Source organism: Nymphaea colorata, chromosome 6, assembly GCF_008831285.2.
Source record: "Nymphaea colorata isolate Beijing-Zhang1983 chromosome 6, ASM883128v2, whole genome shotgun sequence".
Lineage (NCBI taxonomy): Eukaryota > Viridiplantae > Streptophyta > Magnoliopsida > Nymphaeales > Nymphaeaceae > Nymphaea > Nymphaea colorata.
The window spans coordinates 15977075-16000937 of NC_045143.1; the positions used below are offsets into that span (position 1 = coordinate 15977075).

At 38.5% G+C, this 23863-nt stretch overlaps 1 protein-coding gene across 2 annotated transcripts; it reads left to right on the plus strand.

Moving 5' to 3' along the window:
* Window positions 1–5776: 5776 nt before the first annotated feature.
* LOC116256014 (RNA polymerase II C-terminal domain phosphatase-like 2) lies at window positions 5777–22668 on the plus strand. 2 transcript variants are annotated; one of them, XM_031632131.2, is made up of 19 exons: window positions 5777–6535; window positions 6626–7096; window positions 7429–7642; window positions 9903–10060; window positions 10144–10214; window positions 10346–10451; window positions 10561–10644; window positions 10776–10815; window positions 10901–11268; window positions 11407–11470; window positions 13129–13262; window positions 13381–13434; window positions 14824–14920; window positions 15150–15355; window positions 15427–15510; window positions 15722–15787; window positions 20312–20382; window positions 21903–22178; window positions 22299–22668. In XM_031632131.2, the coding sequence occupies exons 1-18, from the start codon at window positions 6263–6265 to the stop codon at window positions 21997–21999; spliced, it is 2658 nt and encodes an 885-aa protein (XP_031487991.1). In that variant the 5' UTR covers window positions 5777–6262; the 3' UTR covers window positions 22000–22178; window positions 22299–22668. The 2 variants fall into 2 exon arrangements, with proteins under 2 accessions (XP_031487991.1, XP_031487992.1); XM_031632132.2 differs by having other exon boundaries at window positions 22346–22668.
* The last annotated feature ends 1195 nt before the right edge of the window (window positions 22669–23863 follow it).

Below are 23863 nucleotides of genomic sequence, written 5' to 3' on the forward strand. Positions count from 1 at the left end.
TTTAGCTTATGTGCTGTCCATGCTAAACATAGTTTTCAAGCTGGGCGGATGGGAAAGGCTAAGAAGGATGGTGCTCGTAGCACCTCGCCTAAATGCAACCATGACATGACATGAGTGATGCTGACTTGCTCACTGCCTTCCGCGGGATGTTTTTAAAAATGATGGAAAAATCTGTTTGTGGCAAACGGGGTAATGCCCCTCGAATCGAGGACATTAAGAAGGCGACCAACCAAAAAGAATGTCAGAGTAGGCTGATAGATACCAATGAAAGCAGCTAGTAGCAGTGTTACTTATTTGTATAGTATCGAATAAATCTATACAATACACCACCAATATATCATTTTTAAGTGTATAGGTCACATCTTTATGATACGGCTGCCATATCCTATAATATGGCCGATACACCGGTACACGATATAGGGCTAGGGTGCTCTTAAAGAAAATATGTCTTTTGGTTTCATTCTTTTTGTCTTACAACCCGATGCTCCCCTCATTCTAAGCACTTCTAGAACTTTAAGAGGAGGAGATTTTGCAAGCTTTTGAGAGAAAACATTCGTGAGAGAATATGTTTGGTTTGAAGGAAAATTTGTGTGTAGGAAACCAATACATATTGGTTGATGATAATCATGGTTTCTTGATACTAACTGCAAATATATTTTCAATTCTCATTTGGAAGAGAAAAATCATATGTTGTGATGTGATCTAAAACATTTTATACCTAGTAAGTTATTTTTAATGTGTTGTTTACATATTATAGCTTATGAATGATGAATCATGAATGTTCATTATGTGTGATGAGTTTTTCATATAAAACGTATTTTTCTTGATGTTTTTAATTTGTTTATGAATTAAAAGAAAATTTCAATATGTTTAAGGTACATTACAATATCACATATAGGTCAACCTGACTGATGCAAGATATGATACACCTTTATAACATTGGCTAGTAGTAACACCCCCATGTCTCTAAAAGTGACATAAACAATAGTTCATTGATGAAACACTTGTATCAATACTCAAGGGTGAGTGTAACACTCAAATGTGAGAAGTTTAGTCGTATATTAAAAGATTATTGGAGATCTTGAAATACTTATATAACAGAGTTAGTAGGGCTTGGGGTGGGAGTGGGTCAAGTCGGTACAATGAAAAATTATTAAGTGACTCAAAAGTATGGGTCCAGGAAGTGGAGTGGCTGCTGATAGATTTAATAGCAAGGCTAAGAAGACATATTCTTGTGAAGATTTCCACGAAGGCCTTGAAGGACATGACAACTGGGAAGATTTACATCGAAAGTTCATAAAATTTGATGGCAATAATGACCCAAGGCTCATGTAGCCATGTTCTTGCCAAATGCTATAAATTCGTAAAGGACACTCATGCCGTTGATGTTTCTATGTAGCTTGAAAGCGAGAACATCTGAATGGTATGTTGAGCATACCAACCCTATTAAACTCAAGGAATTCGACAAAGTAGTAAAACTTTTCATCAAGAGATTTTATTCATAAAGTTGACGCTGCTTAACTACCTTTATGATCTGCATGCACCAGAAATAAGGTGAGAAAGCAGGAGAATTCTTATACAACAACAGAAAGGCACTTGCAACTAGGTGTGAGATCCCATCTCAGAAAACCATGCTTTGTTTATTATCATCATTAATTTCAATCAACCTTCGAAAGGTCTCATTCCGAATGCCCCAACAAAATCCTTTATTGAATTGACTGAGCAGGCAGAATGGATCAGGGTTGGCGTGGACAGTGGTGCACTGAATGGCCTCATCATCGGGGTCAAGGGAAAAGAAGAATTGAAGAAAGGAATTCAGGAGCAATTCTAAACTAATTTCGTTTCGTTGCCAATACTGCTTCGGGTGAGGATAAGGATTGTAGGAGCAGCAATGGTAAGAACGAAGGTGAGAACTCCAAGAACAACAGTCAGTCATCTATGAAACCAAGTGCGAACATCTAGAATGGGATTACGATAGAAAGTTCACATCTAATCGCTGGGAAAAAAAAGTGGAGTATAGATCTCGAAGGATATCATTAAACTTCATAAAGTTTCAGGCCGCCCCACAGCAATTAGTTAGAAGAATGGCGCATTTTGCAAGTTTGACCAATCATCTGACCATGATAAAAAGGAGTAAAATTTTGTGCAAGGTTCTATTGAGAAAGAGATCCTGGTAGAGGAAGAAGACAAGCTAGAAATCCTGAGTAATTCCTTAGCCATGTAACATGATAAAGAAAACATAGCATTCGTATCTATTCTACCCTTATGTCTGTAGGACCATATTCAACCAAGCTTTGAAAAAGACCTAACTGTACAACACATACACTAGGTGATGGTCCTAGATGGGAGAATAGAGCAGTCCAATCTAGAATAGAGCTCGGAAATGAAGATAACCATGGGACCGAAACAAATAAACCAATTCCGCTCTCCCCCCATCTTATGCTGAACCAAACCGGGACTGGCTGGTCTGACCAACTAGCGGTCACCTCCCAGCTTCCATCCCTCCGGCGGTCGAACCATGGATACGCCATCACAGCTTGTCGACGTGATGACTTGGCAAGAGGTCTCTTCTCTTACGCAGAGAATGAGCAGAGGCTTACTCAGCCTAAAAGGGGGAAGGTTGCCCTATGAACAACCGCGAGGTTTGTTGCCAAGGCAACGGCGGAGGTTTTCATGGCGCGTATGGCCCACGGAGCTTACTTTGTTGAAATTTAGGTGACCTTGGGTTTAGTTATATAGGTAGTCACTTTTCCAATTGTCACTTGAAAATTTGTTAACCACATAACATATTTAGTGAATCATAGAAAAAAATTTCTAGCTCCCCTCACACACATGACATGTAAACAGCCACGCTTCCACATGCAACAAATAAGCTTTTCAATATTTCAGGGCCAAACTGAAAAGGTGAATCAGGAGGTGTCACAAAGGCGACGACACCTTCTCATGAAGCAGCATGCTGCCCCTGGTACCAGGGGTTTTCCTGTCCGGTCACCAATCGGATTGTGATACTTAAGCCCGGAACACAGCATTTTCTGTTCCGTCGAGAATGAGTTGCATCATGGGACGTCGAAGCCCTATACTATACATGTCCAAAGAAACCGTGTTCAGCCCTTGGAATCACTCTCCTCGCTAACCTCCCCATTAACTTACCCTATTTCTACATGTAGCCAGTCTGAGAATGGAGTGTCACCGTGGTGGCACCCAATCAAACTACAACTTCCATCACCACCGTCCAGAAATGAAGATGGAGACCTGCAGCTACATGGCAGAGATGTATCACAAAGGCCATCAAGCTTTCAATCTGCCTTACAAGGTTTGGATCACAAAATAATTGTTAAAGGATACTGGATGCAAATGATATTCACGCCCCCTTGCCTTGAGCTCAATATCTTTCATCAAAAGCTTTTCAAAGTTTGGCTCCTTTCCATCGATGGGTCTGAGAGCAAAACAATCGCGGAACATCTCTAGTTGTACGCGGTTTTTTGAACATGGATTTCGAACGAAGCTGTTGTTTTCCCCACCTTTATTGCAAATGAAGTAAAGAATGATTGTACGAGATCCAACATGGATTCTGAATCTAATTCATACATTTTCAAATGATTTTCAAACTCCCATCTTATCACATCAACCTTCAAAATATAATCCGCTTTCAAATCGAAACCCAACTCCTTCTTTGACGCAATGTCCGAAAATTCAGTTTCTAACTCAATACCTAGATTAGACAATCCAAAGTAGACCTCATCCAGGATTGGTTTAACAAAAAAATTAATTTTCAAAATCTACAGTCCTAAGTTCAGCATGATTTTCGTAACTAATGGCCAGCTCTACCGAGTTATCCAAATCTGCTTCACTAGTTCCCAAAGCAACCAAATCAGCTTTCCCTGAACCAGGTTACTGCACCTTTCTTGAAATGACTATACCTATGTCAAATCTCAAACTCTAGGGATGTCAATGGATCCAATTCCATTGTTCTCGCGTTTGGATTCATGTATGAACAAAAAAAGTCTATACCATGTCCAAATCTGAATTAATCCAATTTTTAAATTCACAATTGAATCCGACTTTTAAACCGAATTCGAATCTTATTACATTATTTTGGTGATCAGCGTTCAAAATGGACAGGTATTAGATATAGGACTTTTATATAAAACTAAATCCAAATTCAAATCTATTTGGATGTTTATGTAAACATGAACGTTAATGCGATTGGACATTATTTATTAAATTTAAACCCACTAAAATTCAGGAGAAGGCCACTTCTGGAAATAAAAACTAGATTTAACGAGTTATCGTCAACAGAAAAAAAAAAAAGAAAAGAAAGTCTTGACTCTCAACATTAATACATTATTCCAAATGCATGAGTCATGCTTTGAACCGATGAATCGGAAGTATCTTTAAGGCAAGAAAAATGAAACTAACGTCACTCTTCTATTTAAAGAATGAGACGTTTGTTGTAGCCTCAGAAAAGAGTCATTAACAAAGAGATAAGGAGATGAGATTCCTTTTCATTTCCACTATTGAAAGTTGGTTGCAATATTTAAACTAGTCAGAAAAACGAAGGTAGGAGACGATTGTTTGGGTGAAAATAAGGCTCCAAAGTTAAATCCGGCGAAGATTTTACCCGACCAAACCACACCAGCCAATATAGGCGGACATATTAGTAGTAAAAGAACATTTATAATTACCTTAAAATTTTTAACTTGCCGTTTCTAAGGCCGGTATAGGTCTACACCGTCAGTCTGCGGAGCCACGGGGGCTGATAAGGGCCATCGCCCTCCAGATATTTCAAAAAAAAAAAAAAAACCTTGTTGGAACTGTTTAAAATCTTAATGTGGTTCTTTACAAAATATTTGAAAAAAAATAAAACTTCATAGTTGGCCTCCTAATAAAAGAAGATTGTTGGCTCCAGTGCTGGAGTGGTCGGTCTTTCCGATTTTGTCAATAACTAATAATAAAAGAAGATGGAGTTTTACAACAACATTAATAAGTAAAAGCTTCCCCCGTTTGAACGGAAAGTAGATCACCTTTTGCAGCTTCGGCACTATTTCTGAATTTTCGCTTGCAGGAAGAGAAGGGTTACTCGTCCAAATGATGATTGAGAATACTAATTGACAAAATATCCTTGACCTGCACGTCATACAAGAAGCATCATCATCCACAAAACTCAAGGTCCTCTATAAAAACAGGATTAGGATTAGGGTTCATCATCTTATCCTTCACTAAAGTCGCACCTATGACGATATGCATCTGCTCTGCCGGCAATGGTCTATTTCATTTTTAACTTCTCAGTTGGCTTCCTATTTTAGGACAAGAAGAATAACTTTAGATAATCAGAAGACTAAAAAGTACATAATTTAATATTCTTGAAAAATAGTATCAGCGAGTATGGACCGATATGATCACGACATCACTCACTGCGATTACAGCAGTAATTTTATGATGCGTGCAATGTCTTCAACAAGTCATTTCGTTATTAATATTATCTTCTCTATCCACGCGCACTTTCATTTTCGTCTCACCCCAAAAAGGGAAAGAAGTGATGGTGGTGAAGTACGTGGAGTGCATACATGTCGATGTCCCTCTCCATTTTTCTTTCTTCTCCTTTTGGAGTCAGTTGGAGGCTGCCGGCGCGGCTTTCTCTCTTAAACGTAACATATAGAATGGCCCGCTTTTGCAGGTGAAGTTTATAAGGGCAATTGATTAGTGGATAGATGTGTTCATATTCTTCGTCTGATGTGGTCATTTGTCGACCGTTCGCTCATTCAACTCCATTGTTGTTTGCCAATGTGCCCTGGCCGGTTGCATTTGCAAAGGAAGACGCACTCACGGGCTTTAACTCGGATCTTTCTAACCGTCCGATAAATGTCATGTCATTCGTTAGGCAGCTCCGTTCCGTGGTATTACTGAAGAAATTGGCATCAGTACTTTCAATTGTTACATCGTTGAGGGGCTTCATCGAAATTGTTTCGCCCAGCGTCGGGGAGACGCAGGACTGAAGTCGAGGCCGCACAAAATGGGCGGGTAAAGAGGGGGGCAAAAGAAAGAGCGGAAGGAAGTGGAACTGCCCAGCAGAGCAGGTCGCGAGATTTTTTTTTTTTTTTTTTGTTTGAAAAAACCGAGTGGGGAGAGGGAAGCATCGACTCCTCCCCCTCCCTCCCAAATCATCTCTTTTTTCCCCCTTGCTCCCAGCGCATCGAGGGCTCGATCAGATTCCTGTTCCCATCCCAAATTCCTCTGGGTCGTCCGATTGAAGCTTGTTTAGATGCTCCCTCGCGGTGGTTTCAAATCGATCGTCTACCACGGCGATGTTCGGTTAGGCGAGGCCGACGTCTTACCCCAAAACCCTAATTTCCACGCCCCTTCCTTCGCAGAGATCCGCGTCACCGGTTTCTCTCCTCCGAGCGAGAGATGCCAACCCCTCGCCGTCCTCCAGGCCATCTCCGCCTCTGGCCTCTCCTTCAAACTGGAGTTCAAATCTCGCGCCGATTTTCCGTCAATGCACCCTCTCCACGTTTCTTGCTTTAACGAGCGCAAGGTACCCTCTCTCCTTACGGAACGGAACAGCTTCTTCTTTCTTCTCTCCTCTCCACGGTTTCCTTCTCGCCTTAAAATTTCGTTTTGTCAGACTGCTGTTGTTATGGCCGGCAACGAAGAGGTGCATCTGGTGGCAATGCTGAGTAGGAAGGAAAAGTTCTTGTGCTTCTGGGCTTTTAACGTGGCTAGAGGCCTCTACAGCGCCTGCTTGGGATTGCTAAACCTCAGATGCTTGGCGATTGTGTTCGACCTCGACGAGACGTTGATCGTTGCCAACACAATGAAGTCTTTCGAAGACAGGATTGACGCTCTGCAGCGGAAGCTCAGCTTGGAGAACGACCCCCAGCGCGTCGCTGGAATGTCTGCGGAGCTCAAAAGGTATGTCGAGGACAAGGGGATCCTGAAGCAGTACACCGAAAGTGATCAGGTAACTGACAACGGGAAAATGATGAAGGCTCAATCCGAGGAGGTTCCTCCACTTTCCGACAAGCACGACCGTCTCTTCCGTCCAGTTATAAGATTACCGGAGCGGAATATGATCCTAACTCGTATTAATCCTGAGGTAAAGCCACTATTCGTTTGTTAGGGGTTTGCATGGGCATTCAGATCTTCCGCGAAGCGTAGTGTTTCGGGATCAATTGCATTTTAATCCGCAATGCATATTCTCACCGTACGCTACAATCCCTTGGGGAGTACCTCAATAACAAAACTAACCCCTCACGGAGTGACGGCGGTGAGAAAACTAGGATAAGCTTGGGTTGCCGGGTTAAGAATGTGTTGTTGATTTCAGTGAAGCCCTGGCCAAGCGATTCCTTACATTTATTGAATTGCATTTCTCCTAGTAATTTTAATTCTTATATCTTAGCATGGGTTTTCATCCACACAAAAATTCAGGTTCGCGACACTAGTGTCCTTGTCCGGTTGCGTCCTGCATGGGATGAACTCAGGAGTTATTTGACTGCTCAGAAAGGGCGAAAACGCTTTGAGGTGTATGTCTGCACCATGGCAGAAAAAGATTACGCGCTCGAGATGTGGAGGCTTCTTGACCCGGAAGCACACTTGATAAGCTCAAAACAGCTACTAGATCGTGTTGTTTGTGTAAAATCAGGTGAGTAGAGGAGTTTGGTTTTTGACACTCTTAACGGTGTATTTCTATAGAATTGCTAATGCACTGATGCCCAATCCGAGATAATCCACATTACACTTGTGCTGCTCAATAGTTGGATTGTTTAGTTCTTGCTTTGTTACATTAACTTAAGGAATCTAACCACTAGCTTCTACATGGATATCCAGGAGCATGTGCAGTTTGTGCGTTAATCTGTGGAAGTTATACGTTAAAGCTGTGACTTTTTCTTTTGAGTCAGTTTTAGGATGTCATTCAGTCATACTCATAACTATGATTGCTTACCTAAGTCACATGAACTTTTCTATTTTACTGTCGCACCCGAGTCGTGTCGAGTAGGGTGCGCACCAGACATGGGTGCGGCTCCGACTCGCACCCGAGCCCAATCAACCCGAGTCAGATGCAGTCAATCGCCTCAGACTATATTTGTCCATTTCTGATACGTGCGGTCATCCCGTGTCCGGTCTAAATGTGTCCCATTTTTTGGTATTATTGTTGTATTTTATTTTAGATGCTTGTTCAGTTGTTCTTGAATCTACTATAAAAGTTTCAAAGCTCAACTAACAAATATATATTGTCAGTCATGTACATATGCAGCCGTGCATGTATACTTTGCAACCGTTATAGTGATATATTGTCATGTTATAAACTTATAATATATAATATAAGCTTTTTTATATATGCACTATGCAGCCGACCAGCTGTGGTTAGTGTTGTTCTTTTGAAGTTTTAATTTCAAATTTTCAATTTATGCTTCTATGTTTCTATCAATTTTTTATGTTTTATGTTAGACTGTTAGTATGTCATCTTACTAAATTATTATATATAATATATGTTGTTTTGATATTTTCCTATGCAATACAATTATGCAAGTATGTTATTTACATTAATAACTAAATTGTAATAATAATATATACATGCTTATTCTGTTATATACATACTAAATTAATAATAATAATAATAATAAAATACCCTTGCCGCACCGCTGCACCTAAATTTTTTGGGATGTGCTGCTCCGGCACCCGCACCCCGCACTCATGTGACATAGTTGCTTACTTTACTTCTGTTGCCGTCATCTTTTATTGCATGTCACATTTGAAATAGGTGATCATTCTTGGAGTGGCATTGGTTATCTACAGGGCTGGTTGACACCCTCCATCCTATCTACCCAGATGCCTTCTAGAAACATTACTAGTGAATGCCACAGCCTGTCATCCTTGGTAAATTTGGAATGCTTTCCTTGGTAAATTTGGAATGCTTGAGGTGGTCCTCAAGCAAGTGGCATATCACGTTTGAATATTTATTTGCGCAATTGATCAGTGGGCATTGATCTCTATTATACAGTCATTTGCCTTCGATCATGAAAATGTGTTCTTATTAATTTTCATGCTGGTCTAAACGTCTGTAGAACACCTTCAATGCCATTCACTTCATTTTTCCATCTTCCATCCTATTTTCATCTCCACCTTGGGTGTTAGATGGTTTGTGACTTGGTATGTCTCTGATGTATGAAGTTTCATCTTGTCGCAAAGTGGATGTTGTGGAATCCTTGCTATATGTATTATGTAGTACATGTTCGGGACTTCTATGCTCTTTTGTTGTTGGAATATACATCAGGAAATGGTTCTTGACTTTTGGGCCACCATAATGAACTCCATGTCTCTGTATACAATTCTTACCAGTTCTTCAGTGCTTTATGTAGTCTAATCAGCAGAAACCCGTAGAACACTAACATGGGTCTAGGACTCTAGTTACTCTATAGTTAAGAAAAAAGAGATGAACTGTGAAAATATGAAATTCCGACCATTTGCATTATCAAACATGCAAAATGAAACAAGAAGCTGCATTCATGCATGTAGCACACCAAGTGAAAAAGAAAAATGCATTAAATATTAAATAGAAATGCATAAAAATGTGCACTTCTTACCTGATGAGTAAATGATTTAGCACTATGTTCCCATAAAAATGCAGTATAAGGTTTTATACTGGAAACTGATGTTTCTTTGTTCTGTGATGTTTTGCTGGATTTTTATTTCGAGATTTCATTTTCTTTAGAAATTAACTTGCGTTTGCAGATTTGGTCAACTTTGCAAGTTCCATTATTGGTGTGGTTACACATTTATGACCACCTTTGGTAGCATTAGTATGTAAAGACTTGTGGACATTTTTGCACTTTGATGAACAAGTTTATTCTTTTCATTGTCTGTTACGATTTATTTTCTCTTGGGTTCTGTACATGTGCTAGGTGCGAGGAAGTCATTGGTCAATGTCTTCCAGGATGGCATTTGCCATCCAAAGATGGCAATGGTAATTGATGATCGTTTGAAGGTTTGGGATGATAGGGATCAACCTCGAGTTCATGTTGTTCCTGCATTTGCTCCGTATTATGCTCCTCAAGCAGAGGTATGGACACATTTTTATTCAAACTTCCAATATATTGTTTATAAATTTTTTCATCACCAACAAATGCATATGCTTCTTTGCAGATGGCAAATGCTGTTCCAGTTTTGTGTGTTGCAAGGAATGTTGCTTGCAACGTAAGGGGAGGCTTCTTTAAGTAAGTTCACCAGAGCTAGACATGGCTATGGCTTATTTAGTTGTTTTTTAGTTGCTTGTTTTGTCTTTTCTGAGTGCTTGTTTTCAATTGCTTGATCATGGCATAGTTTGTCTGTTTATCTATATTTGCAGAGAATTTGATGAGAACTTATTGAGGAGGGTCTGTGATATCCGCTATGAAGATTCTCCATCAGATCTGCCACCTCCACCTGATGTGAGCAATTATTTGATGACAGAGGTAGCCACAGTATATCTTGTTTCTAATTTTAAATGAAACTTGTATGTTTTGCTTTGCTTCTATACACTTAACACAATCTCTGCTGTTTTGGTTATGAATAATTAAACAGGACCTGAGCATGATAACAATTAGCAATTTGCCTATGCCTGAAACCATAAATGACACTGAGGCTGAAAAGAGAATTAATCGGTTGGTAGGTTTTTAGCATGCTTTCCTTTTGCTTTTTGTGACTTTGTTGGTTTGGAAAATTATTGAAATGACAGGACATTTTCAGTTTCAGGACAAGCATCTTTTTTAGTTATTGGTTTTCTCTTGTGATTACAGGATCAGAGATTGGGCTCTGAAGCTGTGATGTCAGGACAAAGTAAAAATTCTTACTGTTATCGTCTTAACAGTTCCTTCAATTTTCATGTTCTTTAGCCGCTTTTTTCCGTTCCATCTTCTTCCAGGGCTAATTCCATTGGGCACATTTGGAAGAGATGAGCGGGAAGTTGTTATGGACCCTGATACAAGAAGACGGCTTCTTATTCTTCAACATGGGCATGACACTCGTGCACAGAAGACAGTTGATTCATCTATTTCCTTAATGCCTACTGCCGAATTACTGGAAGCAGATGGACAGTCTCATGGGGGGTGGCTGGTCATGGAGGATGAGAAGATTTCAGTGCAACTACATAGGCAGGTGCCAGGATTAGCCTTGGAGGCCAAGTCTCTAGAATCTGGCAGGCAGCAGGCTCAAGCTGCTTCAGTTTCTCATGCGATGGACACTTCCATTTCATCTGAAAAGCCTCAGATATCTGAAGTAAAATTAGGGGAGGTCTGTAGCCAATGAGTTTATCTTTAGCTACTTATTGGATTCATAGCTACCTCTCAATTCTCAAGTGTCAACATGTTATTTATAAGTTCTGATCTGACAATTCCACTGACATCCAGCCATTTAAATGTAACTTTCCAGGAACTTGTTGGGGAAGACTTGCAACAGCAAAATAATGTCAGGTCAAACCATTCTTCCTTCTCAGGTATTTGTTGTGTCTGCATAGCTCATGAATATCTCATTTTCCCCAGTTCAGTTTCTAGTGATTCTTCTGTTTTAGCCTTCTCCTTCATGCACAGACAGTGAGACAAAGCATGTGTCCTTTGTGTATAACAATTTAAGTATGGGTTCTGAAATGAAATATAGAGGTGGAACCTGTGACTGTCTTGGTTGTTTATATGCGGTTAGGATAGATTAGCTCGTTGGTAATGTATACTGTATAGCATTCCATGTGCTGCCAGATAGTTGCTTGGTTTAGTCACCATATGCTAAATCGTCACTCTCTCTTGTGGTCATTTGAGATTCTTCATTCAAGGAATTGAGTTTAGGACAAATTCAGCGAAGTTTCTCAGTTATATCGTCACAAGGCTTGCTTGAGGCCCTTGCTTTGGATCTAGATAGAATTGAATACTCAAGTTTTCAACCAGAAACGAGAAACAAGTAGAAAAATGAATACAATTTTATTTGTATTGATATTGTGCATTCATTATATCTGTCTCAGTCCTTGTGAAGTCTGAGTAACTGAAAAGCTGCCTGTCTTATCATACTGGGATCATTTTTCTCCAAATGTGGGTGTGTAACCCCAAAGAAGCTCATCATGGTATGTAGTGCTGTTTGCAATTTGTATTTGTTGTCTAGTATTCCCTGGCTATCTGTTCCAAAAGTTGATCAATGTTCCATAAATTGTCCTTGTTAGTAAAGGTTCAGGACTATCCTTCAATCTTTTGAAACTTCCAGTAGTTTCATTGAATTGGATAACATACTTTGAGATCATTCTGATGATGGATGCATATTTTTCTACCAAGACGAAGCATGGTACTGTTTTTCAGGTCCATTAGATCCTTATTACCTTAAGAGGGCCTAATCTGTGGGTAGCTCAAAATGTTACCTTAAGAGGCTGAAATATGTTGGGGTTTATTCACATTTGGACAGTCTCACTTCTTTTGATCAAGCATAAGCTTACTCTTTTATCTGTTTTATATGCACCTGTAACTAAATGAGTGATGGTTTTTGGCATTTTATACTTTGGAATTAACTGCTTTTTATTCAGCCATGAGCTGTACTTTTAATATGCTTATAACTATTTTCTGAAAAATGTGAGGCATCTCCACTTTCTTTCTGTGAGCTAGATTTTTTATTTGCTGTTTTCTGTGCTGATGGGTTTTGTTATCCCTTGGATTCAAGGTGGTTTGGCTACATAAGGATACCAAAATTTGAAACTTGGTAGTCTTATTTTAGTTATCCATCTGGTTTAAAGCTCAATCCAATTTTAGTTTAGGGTAGTAACTAGTATGATGCAGGCATCAAACTATTTTTCTTTTTACTCAGTGTTGCTCATTGTGTCACTCTTTAGTGTTAGGGGTAATTTGCAGTTTTATCTTGGTTCTCTATGCATTGGAAATTGGAATATTTGTTTCCCATTTATTTGGCTGATATGTAGTTCTTGTTCCATTTTTTTTTCTCTTATGCAGTCAGTGTATTCCTTTTGCCATTCAATCTATTTTCTTGTTCTATGCTAAGCATGACTTCTTATGGGATTGCACTTGACTATTTGTTTCCAGGCTTTACTCTTTGTGTTGGTGTTATTTGGTCATAAAGTCTTAGTTTCTGTAGATTTGTTGAATTTGTTTCTCTTTTTCAAAGATGATGATCTGGCTACATCGAGATTATATACCAACAACAATGGGTCACAAGTACTGACCGGGATAAGCTCTGGACAAGTATCTTCTGTGTCTGTTGGAGTTTTACGGGAAATTGGACTAAGGTGTGGCCTACAGGTATTTATTGGTTGCATCATTTGGATTTGTTCCACATTGGGTGGCATCATTTGGATTTTTCTTCCATTTTGTTGGTTGTCCAATGTGTACTTTTGTTCCTGAATTGGTTTGGTTTCAGATAGAATTCAAACCGGCATCAACTGCTAATAAAGAGCTTCAATTTTCTGTTGAGGTTAGTATCTGTAATTATCAACTGTGTCCATTCATCTTTTTTATTGTTTGTTCCACAGGTTTTTTTGCTCTCTGCTATGAATCAAGTTTGACTTGCCAGCCATGGAGGGAATTGAGTTTTAGTCACTAGCATAAGGGTGATCTTGTAAAATTCCATAATTAAACACTCCATGATAAGAACAATGATGAGGCATATGGAAAAGTCTAAATTTGAAGACTGGAATTCTGTTTCATACTAACATACCAATTCGTGATGGAAAATTTCTGATCTTTGGTTAAGAAATCTGTAACTTTCTGCTTACAGTGTGGTTGCTACTATCACATTCTCCCTTTTTTCTCTTTCTTGTTTCGTTGTACTTATTTTTTTTGTTTCTTGAATTTCCATTATACCTTTGTTAGGACAATTTTGAGGCTTTGAGCAAATATGTTGAAAAGGTTTTTGAAATCATGAAGTGAACTGTAGCATTGTCACATAAATGTTTGATCTTTTTTCAGTCCTCAAATATCAATGCTGTACATGGTACTAACATTTTATGGCTGGAAACTTAAAGTTTCTAATAGGTGGAAGTAGGTGCTCAGTGTGCTGTAGCATAGGTATGTGTGTGTATTTTATCCACCTTCTTGGTTAGATTCATGGGAAAACATGGTTGTTGGTGTTTCTGTCAAATCTGAGCCTTGATTTGTTTACATTTACTTATTTTACTATACAGCATGGTTTGCGTTTAACAGGTTTGGTAAAAGTATTTGAGGTTTGTTTTGCTAAACCATTGATTTTCATGTCATGGTTTTTACTGGGATGTAAAAGTGGGTCCTAACTGAATCAACATTTCCCTGTCTATATCTAAAGCTCTCTCGAAGTTGATCATTCGTGAGAGGCATTTTCAATAGGGAAGTTTCAAATTAGTGATTCATAATCTTTTATGAAACATATTTTCTTGAAGGGAACTCACTTTTTGACCTGCAAATTTGATTTTTCATGTCCAATAGCTACATGTTTGTTTTGTTTTCTTTTCCCCCTTCTTTTTTCCCTCACTGTTCTTAATAATTCTTTTGGTACGCGTGCTTAAAGCAATATTTGGTGGCCCTTTTTACTCTAGTCTCTGCATTTTACACATTAACAGTATGTAGCCTTGCCCTTTCTTCTTGGGATCTGTGACACGACACTACCTTTTGATTCTCTTTGCACATGGTCTTGTATATTATAGGCTTGCTGGTAGCTGAATAGAAATGTTGGTCCTCCTTATCCATGGCCATCATCTGGTGACTTTTCTATAAGTCTGTCTGTTCATACTTTTTGAAGCTTGAAAAACAATGGTGTATGAATCTATTTAGAGATAATGTCAAAATTTCTTTTTTTTCCTCATTTTGCTGATTTTTGGATAAAATGCAGGTGTGGTTTACTGGAGAAAAAATAAGCGAAGGAACAGGTGGTACCAAGCAAGAAGCTGAACATCAAGCTGCTACAAATGCCCTTCAACATTTGGCTGGCAAGTTTTTCTTATTTGGTTTATGAAATTTGTATTTTCCATAGAAGATGTGGGTGCTTTTTTTTATCAACAAAATGAGTCTGATGGTAGTCATTTTATTTTTCTTGTGGTTTATGATGCATTGTTTTTCATTTTTTCTTGGGCTATGTGCTTTCTTTTCTACTTGGACAAAAAAGTAGTATACCAGTACTATGCTGTATGGTAACAAAAATGTGTTTTTTAATTGCAGAAAAGTATGTTGAACACATTTCAAATGATAATGGGGCAGTTGGTGGAGAACCAGATGGTGGATCATTACTGGACGTGCATGGACCATCCAGGGTAGAAAACGTGGTAGGAGATGAAGGTTTGCCCAATGCAAGTACAGTAGGCCAGTTGGAACCAGTAGATGATCTTCAGAGATTGCCCAGTATCATCTCTACTCTTAAAGAATTGGTAAACAACATAGTTATTTGCTTATGTTTGGATCTTCATGTTTGTCAAAAGAGTATTTTCTGTTTTGGCAGTGCTTGACGGAAAACCTAATGCCAGTCATCAATGACATACCTCCTCCATCTAGTGCACTGAATAAAGGAGAATTTTACGCACAGGTAAGATGGTCGTGATTTCAGCTTTTAAGCTTATCCTTTGTCTTATTAACGTTTCTTTCCCCTGAGTTCTAACTTCTAACCTATCAAACTATCCACTTTGAATTGTTTATGGCTTCTAGTTTGTGTGATTATCTAGATAGTATGATAAAGAACATTTCTTGGGAGAATTTAACTGTTATTTTTCTTTACTTTCATATAACCTGTTATACAGGTTGAGGTGGCAGGTCGAATTCTTGGGGCAGGAAAAGGTTCAACAAAGGAACATGCTCATCTGAAGGTTATCTACTTTGCTTATATATATATATGTATATATGTTGGCAGAACATGCTCATCTGAAGGTTATCTACTTTGCTTATATATATATGTATATATGTTGGCAGCGTGTGTGCATTAATTTGCATCAGAAGATTATTTTGCTGCCGCCTTGAGGATTTGATGATGTACCTTTAGAATTGCTGCTGTTCTAAACAGAGTTGAGCAGCAGAGGCCTGGTGGGTCCATAACTCACAGGTCCCTGGATTGAAACCTGGCTTTGATACCATATCAGGTTTGAATAAGCACATCACAAAATCAGGTGCAGACAGAAACGAAGAAAAAGGGTGATGGGACACCAAAGTGGCTGCTGTAACTGTGAGGCGAGAGCCCTAATTAGGGGCAGAGCCAGAAAATTCAAACTCAGGGGCACTAGTCATAAAACATTAAATTTTTAAGGGGCACCAATATGTAAATGAGGAAAAATTCCCTGAAATATGAATATGAAAATAACAATTTTTTGTGGGTCTGTGTGAGCTATTGCCCACATAATGCTTACACCTGCCTCCACCCCTGGCCCTAATGTTGTACTAGTAAGGGGTGATACTGTAATGGATGAAAATGTACAAACATACATATACATATTATAAATGTGTTTAGTAGCAGACTACAACTGGATAATATGATCTGGGTCCACAAAATGAAAAGTTTTAACATAATAGACCCATCTGTGGAAATACTGTTGGCAAAAGTAAGTGCTTACAAACTAACTGGTAATTTCAACCGACCTTAACATTTGCTGTTGTCTGTCACGTCAAAGGCGGCTGTTTGAGAATTACCTTGAAATGTTGAGCGCGCCAAAGTGTAACACTTCAATGGTTGAGCGTCTGTTTGTAAATCGCTCAACCATTGACTGGTTATTTGTAATTTTTTCTTTGAAGTACAACAAATGGGTGCCTAACTTTTAAATAGGACTTACAAATGGCCGGTCTTCTAAAAAGTTATTGTTAAATTACAAATTTAACTTTTTATATAAAAAATATTTTTTTGAAAATTAAAAAAGGTTGTTGTTGCCCTTCGCTGGATAGTGAGAGGCATGCCTTGCTCTCGTGCGGCCCTTGCTGTGCTGTCTAGCGAGGCCAATGGCATCCCTGACTCTCGCGACTCGGCAAAGGTCACCTTCGCTGGATGATCTTGACCGCCATTGGCCCTCGTTGGATGGTGAAAGCGGAACCATGATTTTTCTAGGTAAATTTTGATATATAGGTTAATTTTGTAATTTATCAGCTTATTTTAATAACTTTTTTAGAAGAGCAGCTGTTTGTGGGTTTAATGGAAAAGTTAAGAGCTGATTTGTTGTACTTCAAAAGTTAGGCGCCTATTCATTATTATCCCAAACATTGGGCAGTTCTTCTGAATTTTTCATATTTAGATATTGTTAACCAGTTCATTTATCTAACAATGGAACAGTTCGGTAGTTATATAACAAATTATGTATATACCCTTGCTACACCTGCACCCAATTTTTTTTTGAGAATTGTTGCACCTAGGCCTGGGCATCAGCCTGGTTAAAATTTTAAAAAAATATAAAATAATATATAAATATAGTTATTTGTAATATAATATGATAACTATATATAAAAATCAATAAAAATAATATTAAAAATATCTTATCTGGCCGTATTGAGTTTAGTCGGGCCCACCCGGGCCGTCCCAATAACTTATCGGGCCGACCTGGTGCCTTTTGTTAGGCCTGACCTCAGGCCCAAATCGGGCTGGGTACCGGCTACCAGTTGCGTACCCGGCTCAATGCTCAGGCTTAGCTGCACCTGCACTCCATATGTGTTACACACACACAGGCACTCACACATGCACGTATAGGTTTCTTGTATATGTTGACTACTAAAAGGTTGGGAACTATGATGACCCATCCTCAACCTATGTCTCTAGAATATGTCAACTACAAAAAAGGTCTCAACTTTGTTAAGTCACCATCAACCCTCAGTTGATGGGTCGCTGAGATGCAAAAAATAAACATGGGATGTTTCCTTCTTTACAGTTATTCCTTTTTTGAAAAAAGCAATTCATGTGTTACCTTTTATGGCTGAGTTGATGCATATAACGCCATTTTTAGTTGACATATTCTATGTGTGTGTGTGTGTGTGTGGGAAGGAGAAATTGTGGAGCGTAAAAAGAAGAAAAGAGTAAAAAGAATGAAAAAACTCCCATGGCATGTCTCTCTAACAGATATTAAAGAGATTAGGAAGGTGAGGTGACGGGTCACTTCCCATCTTTTCTCTTTATGGGAGGGTTTTTCTTAGGTGGAGAAAAGGGTAAGGGGTGACTATCCCTCGTCTCGCTTTCTCTTTCCTCCCTCGCTTTATCACTGTTTGGATTTAGGGAAAGGAAAGAAAAAGAATTAGAAGGATTAATGATGGAGAGGGAAAGGATAAGAAGGGAAAAAGAGGAAAATAACACATTATAAGAGCTTGTTTGGATATATGAAAGAAAAGGAAAGGAATTGACAGACATCATGTTTGTTTGCTATATAAAAGAAAGAAAAGAAAAGAGCTTCTGAATCAGGGAAAGAAAAAACTTAAATTGATCTTCGGTAATGCTCATAACACTTGTGTGTTTTGATTGTATATAGCTCTCTCTCTCTCTCTCTCTCCCCTTCGGAAAGCAGGCAACAGGTGCCAACAAGATCGTTTGAATGGTAGGGGGTTGTTGAATAACAAGGCTTCAACAATTAAATTTTTTGACAAGCAATATTGCAAGAATATTAGCTAATACATCAACTAAAAGATCAACTAAAATATTGTCAACAAGAATTTTTTGTTCATTGAAGAAAAGTAAAAGCATCCTGGTAGTAAAGTTACACAGGTTCTACAAATTGTACAAGTTGTGCAAAATCATTTTTATTTGACTTTATACCACAGACCAGAGAAGACTATTTTTAACCAAGGAATCTATGACTCGGGTCCCACTTGGGGCTACCTGAGCTTTGTTGTTAGGGGTTGTAAATTGTGATTGTGCAAGAAGATTAATGTTTTTTCTAGGAAATTCAACTGCTATTTCCAAATGCGGTAATAAAATAGGAAGATGTCCTTTGATACTGACAACTCAATGTGAAAAAAAACTTCAGCAATTTTCTTTTTCCATTCTTGAATGCACCGTTAATTGGTGCTACTCTTTGTTGCATGAGACCTTTATTTTACTTGTCTTAAATGCACCTTTAAGTGGTCGAGGCAGAAATTTTATATAATGGCCACAGGTCTTGCTGTTAAGTAAAATAAAAGGGTTTTTGTAACAATCCAAAAGTTTAGTCTCGTACCTTAGATTGTGAGGGATCTAAGAGGACTTGTAAAGGGTGTTGTTAAAGTGGTTAGTTGTCTTAGTCCTTAGCCTTTTTCGGGCTGGAACCGAAACTGGTAGGAGGTGGGTTGGGATCCACTGGAACAGGGGCCTCGAGCTCGGGAGTGGGTCAGGTCATTGCTGTTTTAGTTTTTAAGTTATCAATAATAAAGTAAAACTTAGTAAGATTATATATCGAATATAAATATTGTCTATAGGACCAAACTTCACATAATCTGATAGAGTTTTGAAATCTTATTGTATTATCTTATTGTATTTTTAGTATTTTGTTACATATATCATATATGATGTTGACATTTTTTGGAAAGTTTATAAAAAAGAAGTATTTTCTTTATCGTGGGATGTACCAATCTTTTTAGTATATTTAGATTTTATATATATATATATATATATTTTCCTCTGAATTGAAAAATATTAGTTTGGTGATCTTAGATTAGTTAGATTTGGTGAATGAAACATATGGAATTCCACAATGGAGAACAAGCTGATGTTCCCATAGAGATTGCATGAAGGGAGCTGTGGGCCATCTGACCCTCACCTGAAATAGAGAGAGAGAGAGAGAGAGAGAGGAGGCAGCCTGCTGCCGTGGTTTACAGAGAGAGAGAGAGATGGGGCTGCCTCGTTCACAGGCAAATAAAGAAGCGCGATGCAGCCTTGAGTTCAAAGAGACAAAGTCCTCACTGTGAAAAGAGAAATGACAGGCAAATTTATCAATTTGTTAGACAATGTTTCTTTTCCTCTCAATCTCTCCATTTCTGGAGGGATTGGAAATACACTGCCAGTCTCGTTTTCTGTCCATTCTTTTCCTTTATTTTCCCTTGCAACTAAACACAATAAATTATAGTCCTTTCTTTTCCCACCTGGTATCCCCTCCATATCTACTCTTGTGTTTGTGCCAAAATTATTTGATATGGATACTTTGGCATTTTTTGAATGTGCTACATAGGTCATATATTTTGACGAATACCTTTTCGGGGGATTCAAAATTAGGAACTTCAATGTGCATGCTGTGACATGATTTCAGTCTTTTCTCTTGTGTTATGCTTGAACTGAAGTGAACTTGGTTTTCTTTGCTTTTTGCAATTGGTATGAGACATTACCAAATTACAAGTTAATCATTTACCATCTCTACAAGACGACTGCATATACTGATATCTGTGGTTATATTGTGCAGGCTGCTGAAGAGGCAATTAGTAATTTGAAATTCTCTAGCCAGCAAGTGCAGAAGCGATCAAATTCACAAAGGTGATATTTGGAATCTATCTTTCATTTTGCTTTGGGGAACTAGCTGTTATTCTAACCAAGGAGGCTAGCTGTCAAAATCCTAATCATATGAAGCTATCAATATGAATAATTGGTTATTTATATTGTTTCAATTATTGATTATTTATACAGTTTCTATGTGCTTTTTGTGTGAGTGCTTCATATCTGCTTAAGATACAAAATCTTTTCAGGATATTGCATTTCACTGGTTATTGATAGATTATCCCGTGAAGCCAAAATCTCATACATCCATGTTTGTTTTTAACTTTTAGGACATCTAATGTACCTTTTGCAAGATAAATTCAGAAGTAAATCGTTTTGGAACAGAGTCACATCCCTAACCGCATAAGAATAAGATATTGTTTGTTATCTTGTGGCTCTTGGGACTGTTTCTTTTTCTTCCATTCTATATGTTTTCTTGCCCGTTCCCACAAAATGATTGGGCCCTGGTGCCTGTTCTCATTGTCATTATAAGGACAGCCTTGGGGACAACGTGTACCTATAAATGTTTGTCTTGTATAAAATTGCAAACGTTCCTCAAACATCACTAGTTTTGTACTGGTCCAACGTGTACACATTAAAACCATATATACTACCATGTTCCCAAAACGCTTCATGCCTAAAAACGACAAAATTAGATGGAAATAGATCACACATTGACTATACTTTCCTTAGTATTGTGTTAGATGAACTATAAGGTTTATCAGATCCTTGTCATCTTTTGTTTCTCTCATCAGTTTGTGATGTGAACTTCATGTAAAACGACACAATGTCTTTTTGTTTCAAAAAGAAAAAAAGGGTGATGATCACTATCGAGAATTTGGTTCGCTGAAATTTTATTTTTTGTGAAGTAAATTGAAGTACGAAAAACTGGTACTTATGGTAGAGCGAAAAACTAGAAAAACATTAGATGATGTATTTAGGAAATGAAGATAGATGGAAAGCACACCTGAGGTTTATGTCAATTGGTAGCTTAGGCAGTGATAACACACAATTATTGATGGAAAAAATATGAAAAGACGAAACTAAAACATTTGTTTGACGATGCAAAAGGAAAGCAAAAAAGCACCAACCTGCTGCAGTATTTACGTTTTAAATATTGAGGTTTCTTCTTGATTTCGAGGAAGTGCACTTCAGATTTAAAAAATGAAAATGTCATTGTGCTCCTGACTAGTCTTATCTTTAAATGGGGACACATTAGCGGAACTTTGTACGTTCAACCACTCTGTGTAGGCTGGCAAGGAATGAAGATGATATGGTGGCAGCCTGGAACCTTTTACTCTGTGTGTATGAGAAGCTAGCCTTCGATGTTTCTGTCTTATATGTACTTGTGGCTGTTGGGGAACAATTTTTGAAATAGTTGGTTTCATGGTGTCTCTATGCAGGGGGGGGGGGGGGGGGGTTGGGTCTGTGAGAGAGAGAGAGATTACATTTTCTTATTCTTGTTTCATTGGTTTTGCTTCCTATTCCTTGTAGCACTAAAATTTCCTTTACGTACTTAGGGTGGCTCAGAAGCGACCAAAGGACGAAAGCTTACAAGGTGTGACAGGGGGCATGTCCTCTGCACGCTTCTATAGAAATGGGAGAGCAGCCCCTTGAGTGTTGATTACTAAAATTTAGCTGGATTTATAACAATCCCTCTTTTTAGCAAGGCGGCGGGAGGACCAGACCCAATTGTACAGGTGGATTCTGGGAGCTATTAAGCAGTGCATCTGCATTAGTTTCTGTTGTTCTGCATGTTCCAGGCACACTTCGGTGAAACTCGTTTTCCTGCCCAGGTCTGTTCCTTTTCTTTTTCCTTTCTTCTCCTTTTTAATTTTTTTTATGTCGTAGTGCCTGTTTTGTTTATAAATTTCCCTTGTGCTGTTTCCGACCCTTTTTTTACTCAAATTCCACAGGCAGAAACCTATTTTGGTTTAAACAAGCAATCTCGCTTTAACTGCAGACAAGACACTTGGGCGATTATTGAGGGATCCAAGCACCTGTCTCCGGCGGCCTTTGTGAATAAGATGCGAGTATGGGTCATATAGTGTAATATTTTTATTGCGATTATTGTACCACCACTTGTCATTGTTTTCAACCTGGTGTGGGGTTCATTTCATGTCGCTGTAGCTTTCTTTGTTAGCGTCCCATTATGTCTATTTGGTGGTATTGACTAACCACCGGCAATTTGTTGGCCCCTCTGCTATTAAGTTTGGGGAATCGATAAATTTTGTATTGCCTCAGGAAAGGGGAAAAGAGAAGAATCAAACTGTATCTTAATGTTTAGTGTATTGTTCTCTACTTTAACGTGTTTCATAGGGAGTCCATAGGTATTGACGAATCCTTAGTGGTCAATGAGTTATGTCAAGGTTGCTGCCTATGTTTTTTCTATTCTAGTTGCCGTGGTCTATTTCTACTTTGGCTCGTGACGTTGAATTTGTTCGTAGCTTTCGTTCAACTATAAATATACTCTTAACAAGCGGGAGCGGTTATCCTAGACGAAGTGGCATTTCAGTAAATATAAGTTATTTTGCAGACGGCAGCGATCAGGGCAAGTTCTTTATTGCAATTTAACTTGGCGAGGTAACTTCAGATATCCTTTTCTCCCTCTCAATTGTGATTGAATTAGTGAGGCATCCTCGATAACTTCAGTTCCTTTCTAACACGTATCCATGTAAATGTATTCAAAACCTTTGCTTCATTATAGAGGTAGAATGATCATGTGGGTACAGTGAGGTTAACAAACGTGCGTCGACCTGACCAGGTGAGCTCTTAAGTGTAGATCTTCAAGGTGAACGAAGTCTGTTCGACCAGTAAAGTGTCTCATTGAGGCTGTATTCAGTATTTAGAAGCATGCTGCATCTGTGTCAATTTTCGTTTGGAGACTGCTTTTCGTAAAATCTGCATTCAGGAGTTGTTAAGTTCTTTAATCTAGTATTAAACACCTCGGAGAATTTGTAAATGTCCATTGTGGAACCGTAGGTCAAAAAAGTCCGTCTCAATGCCATCTCACTGCATTGAAGTGTTTAAAAGTTTCTCTCTCCCCACTGGGGAACCATAGGCCAAAGATGTCTATTTCGATGCATATCTCATTGCATTGGAGAGGTTAATAGCCTGTCTATTTCGAACCTGGATCTCCAGCGTCTTTCATGAATACCTTGGGAGGAGTGGACATTTCGCACCTGAAATGCAGAGGGAGGATTGAATGCTTCGTACCTGATGGTCGCTGAATATATTTTGGCAAAAGGTTTGTGAAATCAACTAGTTCTAGCACAATGGAATCGTAATAAACATCTATGTTGCTGGTTTGAGATCTGAGTTGACTAGATTACGCAACATGCGTCTTTTGGTGACATCCGTGAAACTGCTGCAGTAGTTTAGCGGTTACTCATCGCCTGTTTGGTAGTATGATATAATTCCCGTTTTCTCAAAGAATAGAAAAAACCTGGCTACTAAAAATAGGTACACTTAATCTTATAGT

Bases quoted from the DNA above. Each gene is read 5' to 3' on its own strand.
- LOC116256014 (XM_031632131.2), top strand. From the start codon at position 6,263: ATGCTCCCTCGCGGTGGTTTCAAATCGATCGTCTACCACGGCGATGTT. The intron at 7,643-9,902 runs GTGAGTAGAGGA...TACATGTGCTAG, and splicing joins TGTTGTTTGTGTAAAATCAG to GTGCGAGGAAGTCATTGGTC. The intron at 10,645-10,775 runs GTAGGTTTTTAG...TTGTGATTACAG, and splicing joins AAAAGAGAATTAATCGGTTG to GATCAGAGATTGGGCTCTGA.